A 7,491-nucleotide genomic window follows, 5' to 3' on the forward strand; every position below is an offset into this window, starting at 1 on the left:
GTAGACATTAATTTTGTAATAATAAGAATATAACAAAGGAAGCACAAAATTCATGGATTGTAATGTTCAGAAAGCTCAAATGACATAATTTATATTTGCAACTCTTGTTATTGTACAAGGAAGTTTTCTTGTAACTGTAGAGCTATTAAATATTTTGCTAAACATAGTCCCTTACACAATAAACATCCTGTAACAGATAACCCACCTAACAGCTAAAACAACTATATTACTGCAAATTTGGGATGACACTTATATAAATACTACAGCTTTATGCAAGCAATGGTTAAACTGTTCTTCTTGTATTTTAAATATATATATATATATATATATATATATATTATATATATTTTTTTTTCAGACTTCACATGGGCATTGTGTGCAAAATACACAGTACTCCCCTGAGAAAAATAATTACTAAAGAAAAAAAAAGAAAATGCAGACTTATTTCAGACATTCTACCCATGTCGTGTCATACTTTAAAACTAGTTTATTTAGAAACAAAATATTTTTCCATTGAGAAGTAACTTTGATTTGACAGTTTCTCATGTTGCCTATGATTAGCATATAATGTGAAGATTTGGTCTCGTCCTATTATGTACAAAAAAAATTAGCAATTGTTTAAAATTATGACACAAAATGCAAGTGAATATTTTAAATTAAACAAAATCAGAAAGAGAACAAAGTCTAGCTTTACAGTCCATACCATGTTCTTTTTCTTCAAAGCATTGGTTGGTTGTTTCAACCAGGCTTCAAAATCATCCACTTCCTCCAATGATTGTAAAGGAAACTGGACCTCCTCAGGCATATCAGCTGAGCATTCAAGGTTTAGCCGCCCAGATAGTGAACTAATCATGACAGCCAATTGTGACAGCTGGTGCTTCACATGTTCAAGCAATGTGAGGATATGAAGATCTGCAGCTGAAAAATAAATACCAACAAAATATAAAAATGATACTTTTCATTTGAATACTTAGTTCTTTATTGGAAAATGCAATGAATCCTACCCCTGCACTTTGGAGCAAACACAACTCTCATACACGTTAAAAGCACATCCTTTGGAACATATAAAATTTGACATTTTAAAAACCAAAACACTAAAAATTAAGGAATATACTGGCACAAAATGAACATGACAACAAATACCATAACATATCTAATAACTTGTTGACTTATGCTCCGATATGTTCAAAAGGTTGTTGAATATGTGAAACAAGTACAATCAATAGTCCGATCATAACTTACCAGTGCAAGGTATTGGTTCTGTTCCACATCGACCCACTCTGTAAGTAGGCCCGAAGAGTTCAGAAGTGTTTTGCATTTTTGGAAGGTTCCTGGAAATTTGTTGAGATGTATTTTCAGAGAGCAATAGTGACTGGTAAGGAGGTGGCACCTGAAGCGAAGAATGTGGTGGTGAGCGACAAGGTAAAGGTGGTGATGGTACCTGAGGTGCAGAATGTGGGGATAATGTGCGAGGTCCAGTTGACTGTTGAGGTTTTGAAGATCTTGTCAAGGGAACTTTTGTTTTCTTAGCCAAGTCTTCATGTTCACTTTCATAGTCAGTGTCACCATAGTAGTGGCTGTTTACAGAAGATTGAATGTGCATATATTACTCAAAACAAAGGTTTCATACATTCAACAAAACACAGGTGAAGTTGAATCAAACTTACATTGGTTTAGTTGCTCTTTTCATGCTGCCTATATCCTCCTCACCATCTGTATCCAATTCTGAAGTTTGACAAATCAAAGACTTCTTCATCCCTTGCCATGCAGACATGTAATCTCCTAAAAGCATTTCAAAAAGTTAATGTCAGGTGATGTAAACAATGTGCAATATAACATTATCACTTCTGTGATTTTTTTAAATCACTACTACCTAGGCCCCATTTACACCTAGCATTCACATATTTTCTTTTTTTGTAATCGCATCACAATTTGATAGCATTTAACCACCAAAGTGAAACTAGGAAAAATTGTAAAGAGACCTACATGAGAAAGTAAGATTGAGTTTCAATTTGGATAAATGCAATCACTAGAGATGCATGTTAATGAAAGGTGTGAATTGGGCCCTGATTTCTCATGAACACTAGTATGAAGGTTGTTGGAAAAGAGGCCTGGAGACAGCGAAAAATCACATGATTACAACATGAAAATAAGACTTTAGACAAATGTTTGTTGCTTTTCTATATAAAAAAAAAATGAACATCAAGAAACTAATATTTTACAGCAATATTTCTCTGGTGAAAGGGATTAAGTTGGGGACATATCTTGAACATTTCAATTACCGTAGGACTTTAGTACTCTAACATCGTGCTTGGTCCAGTCTGGGCCTGGTTCCTCAGCATATCTTGCTGCTTTGTTGAGTCTTTGATCGCTCTTATAATTTGGCCAAAAGGTTGTGCCATCACTGTACCAATTCTGTGGTATAACAGACACAGATTTTTGTTCATCTATAAACTGAACTACCAGAAACATCCTGCAGAAGAAAAAAAAGACAGTGTTCAAAATAAACATAATATTTACATGTTGCACACAAAATGCATTACCCAAACAGCAGGTGAAACCACCTAGCACATCCTCACCCCTGATTTTAATAAAAACAAGAATGCTTTTTTGACTATTGATGAAAGGTAAGCTTTATTTGGTAGTTTGCAATGTGCCGCAAGTTTATCCATTAGCCACTGAAAAAAATTGTTTATACACAAATGAAAATGATATATAACAAAGTACAATGTGAAGCGTATAAATGCATCAACAGTAGAGTGAAAAAGGGCTCAACGTACTTACAAAATGTAATCGTGATTCCATCTGTGCTGACTAATGAACAAGTAGAACAATCAAACATGCTATTTACATAAAATAACTCTGATTTAATATTTTTGAGAATGAAGTAAAGGTATCGCCACAGAACCTCCTCTGTGGGGCAGAACTATGCACTTTTGACTGATGGCGGACACATTTTCATACTTGATTGTTTCAGATATCTGAGAAATGCAATATATATTTAGGAAATCTGACTTAAATGGGTAGGTAAAAAAGACAGACTTCTTTAAGAACACCTTGTACACAACATAGACATCTTCACTGGATTCAACAATATTGTATATCATGCACACATCATCGCCTATCATGAAGACATTATCTGCTGTTGAAACTTTAATAACCCATTGTTCACAACGCATTTGACGGTACTGTCCAAGTACAAAAAGTCCATCTGGAACTGGTCCAACATAATGGGGTTTTTCCAAAGACTTTGACACCAGACCAGTGGGTGTGCAAGCAGTTTGCTCAGACAGTCTTCGGACAATCTGAGCAAGTGGACGTTCAGGCTTTCTCACAAGTTTCTTAAGTTTTTGAAGGTGGTTTTCATAAGGGAAAGATGAAAAGCAGTCTAAAGAACCATGCCGCTGTACATCCAGAGGAAGATGGACTAAACAATGTACATTGTATACAAGCTGATCTTTGCCATAAATCTCACCAAAATGGTTCACAAACGTTTGAAGCAATGTTTGAGCATACTGACAGTAGAATGAAGAAAGCACTGGACTGACTAAAATTAAGATGGCAGAGAACAACAGCATGAAGTTGTTATACATCCTGTTATCCAGGAATGAACACAGAACAACAGGGCCCGTGTAAAGTAGAAGCAGTCTAAATTCTGTTGCTTTCCAGCGGTCAATTTCTCTCAGTGTCCGGGGTTTCCGGGCAAATTCCACTGGTATACAAGGTCGCAAGTCATTTAAACGGTCAGATAATCTACTAATAATATTTGCAGGTAATCGAAAATTTAGAGGACCTCTGAACCAAATATTTAACAATTTCCTGACAACCCCCAAACAAACCAAATGCATGTAATCAACTGGAAACTGTGATACCATGCCAATGCTTGTTCCTTGAAAAGCATGCAAGCCAAATAGATGATGTTCTTCATCAAGTTTTTGTGAAAAAGATTCATCTGTTCTGAGTGTGTATTCAGTTAAAGGAAAAGTCATCCTGTTGTTGACATACTGCCCTCGCTGTGCACATTTGTCGCATCCATGATATCCATTATGTGCTTTTGTGTTCTTTAAAAAAGCCCTGGCAGGTGTGTCACACACAACAGAATCTACCTTCAGAAAGAGCAGTTTGCCATTAAAAGAAAAACCATTTTCTAATTCCCTTAACTCGGTAACAAAATCTTTCATAAACTCCTCAGATGACTTTGGTTTGTTTGGTCCACAAAATAGTCCAATAACAACAGGCATTTTCATAGGAAGGTTGAGGAGAAGTCCCAAAATAGGCCAAAGCTGAATGCTAGTGCTTTTAAATAAGGGCAACCCATCCACATTGATCTGCAACTTCAAGGTAAAGCCTTCTGTGACTGAGCTTATGGTATCTGAAAGAATTTTACTGATTGAAGCAAGGATACCAAAATAGTAATAATGGCCACCAACCTTATTCTGAATAGAATACCCACTCTTAGTATTGAGGAGAGTTCTTGCATCTTTTGGGAATTCAGGATGATAAAGTCTCAACAACCCTAAAAGTGCTGTTAGAGCAACAAGAGATATTCCAAAGGTTAAAGCCCAGTTACAAATACTGTCACTGAGGCTACATGGCTCTTCTAAATTCTCATTAGAATGCAGATCCAAATCAGACTCATCCTCAGAAAAGTCTGCTGACTGAGGACACACAAAAATGTCTGCTGTGTTGTCTATATAAATGCCCTCATTCCCAACATCCTCATTCTCCACTTCACTTCCATTTTCAAAGTCATTTTGCTCCACTCTCTCCTCATTTCTAAGATCACCTTCCTCCATCCTTTCCCCATTCCTAATTCCAAATGCAAAGTTAAATCTGCAGTTCTCCCTCATTTGCTGAAGTCTCCTATCAACATCTCTGCGTGCTCTTCGTCTGAGGGTTGAACCCGATACCACAGAATCAGCCATTTCTCACTGCTGACTATCACCATGCACGAACTGCAGGTCAAAAATATACACAGAAAGAAATATAAGTATGGTTTAACATGTTACCGTAAAATATTGTGTGTGTAACTTTGTGTACACATTGCCTACTGGTAAGCAAATATGTAAATAATGTTTGATCTAGCTAAACAACAAGCTTACAGTATTTAATTCAAATATAAACCAGCAACAGTATTTTTTTTGTTAAATTTAAGCTTGGGCTGCACACCAATCCCACTGAATAGCATGCTACAAAATATACATGTCTTAAAAACAAAATATGATTTTTACTGTCTTTTTGCTAAAAAATAAAAATCTTTCAAGTGATGTCTCCAGATCTGCATTGGAATTCCACATTTTAATTTATACCAAAAAAAAAAAATACAAACATTAAATGCTGTTATTTTTACTGTAGACATTAAAACACAAATGGCCCTGGTGCCCTGTCCTGGATTTGTTCCTGCCTTTGGCCCAATGCTAACTGGAATAGGATCCGGCAGCTAAAGCAACCCTTGTTTGCATTAAGTGAGTTAGAAAATGACTGACTGACAAAAATAGCTACTACCTATCAGCAGTAATGCAACAGGGAACTACTGCAGATGATCCTTGCTTAAATAAAACAGATCTACAAACACATTTAATTAACAGCATTTTAAATGTGTACCAAGATAAGACAAAAGTCACCAAAAGAAAAATAATAAATGAAATCATCACTGACAGGTAAATGCCTCCATATCACTTAAATTGTCAGTCATTTTCTAACAACCTGAGTAGTGTTGTAGGGGTTGCTGGAGCCTATCCCAGCTAGTATTGGGTGCAAGGCAGGAAGAAACCCTGGATAGGGTGCCAGTGCATCACAGGGTGAACAAACATACAAAGCACACACTAGGGTCAATTTATTTTATCCACCTAATCTGCATGTCTTTGGACCGTGGGAAGAAACCGGAGCACCCAGTGGAAACCCACGTAGACATGGGGAGAACATGCAAACTCCACGCCGGGAAGACCTGGGATGTGAACCCTGCGGTCTCCTTACTGCGAGGCAGCACTGCTGCCATGCCACCCTCACTTAAATTGTAACCTATATTGCTTAAATTGTAATATGACAAAAAAGACACTAATTAATTTACAAAGATTTTTTTTATTATTTAGCAGAAGCCAATCTACCATATACGTGAATATATATTTACCATTCTAATTTGAATATTCACAACCATTCACTTTTAAAGGACAGAGAAAATACATGTAATGTACAGATTATGCTTGTGAAATGTTGCTAAAGTATATATCACCATCAGGATTCTACTAAAATATTTAAAATAACAACACATTAATGTTACTACTTTTTTATCTACATTTAACAAATCCTTTATATATGTTTATCATGTAATTTTTGTACAAATTAGGAGTGCAACCTGAATCCTATTGGCACTTTATTAAAGCGAAGAACTAAGAAGAGACTAAATTGTATAAGCTTCCATAAAATAAACCGACACTGAAAAAGTTTCTAAAGCAAAACAAACTACCACAGGCGTAAGTTCGTTCAATGAAAAGTGTTTTGTGACCGGCGGGTCGCCTAAACCATATTTCCCCGTATTCGCTGGGCGAACATGCACCCAACCCTCTTTTCCCCGCTCTGACGGCAGGTCGCGCTCGATTCGGCGGTGCCCTGACATTGTCCCTGCTTTCACGATTCACCAACGCAACCCTCTCCAGCGGTCGCGAAGCAACTTACAATGAAACACAAAAAGGTTAGACCACTTTTTTTTCTATAGCGTATCTGAAATAAGCCCACGTTCAACACAAAACGTTTAAGAAAATAATTTTGAGCACAGCGCCAACTAACCCTTATTTGGTGGAGGCTAAAATAAACTGCATAGGAATTTAACATCGTGGCCTAATATGTACAAATACTAAAAATTATTACAGTGAGATGCTAATATAATTCATTACATTTCACTTTAACCTGCTATGATGGCGACACATATATAAAAAGCTGCTGAACTTCTCATAACTTTTAAAAATGAATTTTTGACTCACTTCCTCCCAGAACAATTCCGTTCTCTTTGTAAATGTTTTCAGACTGCTCGTTGTGGCGCGAAAATTTGAGCGCGAACTCAAAACATAAGCGTGATACGCTCACGTTAACTTAAGCTCTCGCGGAAAGAGATTGAACTGTCAATTACTATACATGACGAAATGTGGGCGGATCCATTTGTCCCTCCCTCAGAAGCACGAACTGAGCTTGCCGGAATACAGACGAATCTGTTACGGAGTCAAAAAAAGAATGTGACTGCTATACGACTTTGCCATGTTGTGGCCGGATCTGTTCCTGAGTCAGCTGCTGTCGGGGTGGCTTTTGGACTTGTATCTGGTAACAGTCTGGATGGTCCTTTTCCTCTTTGGTCTGCAGCACACGGCGTCCATTTCTTCCAAAAAAGATGTGAAAAACCGATTCGTCTGACCACAATACACGTTTCCACTGCACAATGGACCATCCCAGATGCCTCCGAGCCCAGAGAAGTCGATGGCGCTTCTGGACACTATTTAT

General features: G+C 37.1%; 1 protein-coding gene across 1 annotated transcript; it reads right to left on the reverse strand.

The window, feature by feature from the left end:
* Positions 1-1,117: 1,117 nt before the first annotated feature.
* LOC127528293 (uncharacterized) lies at positions 1,118-2,545 on the reverse strand. Its single transcript, XM_051928719.1, has 3 exons — positions 2,283-2,545; positions 1,668-1,782; positions 1,118-1,577 (listed from the first exon to the last, which is right to left on the reverse strand). Exons 1-3 carry the CDS (start codon positions 2,509-2,511, stop codon positions 1,232-1,234), a joined length of 690 nt encoding a protein of 229 aa, XP_051784679.1. The 5' UTR covers positions 2,512-2,545; the 3' UTR covers positions 1,118-1,231.
* Between the last annotated feature and the right edge of the window lie 4,946 nt (positions 2,546-7,491).

The sequence above is a fragment of the Erpetoichthys calabaricus genome, chromosome 1, assembly GCF_900747795.2.
Source record: "Erpetoichthys calabaricus chromosome 1, fErpCal1.3, whole genome shotgun sequence".
Lineage (NCBI taxonomy): Eukaryota > Metazoa > Chordata > Cladistia > Polypteriformes > Polypteridae > Erpetoichthys > Erpetoichthys calabaricus.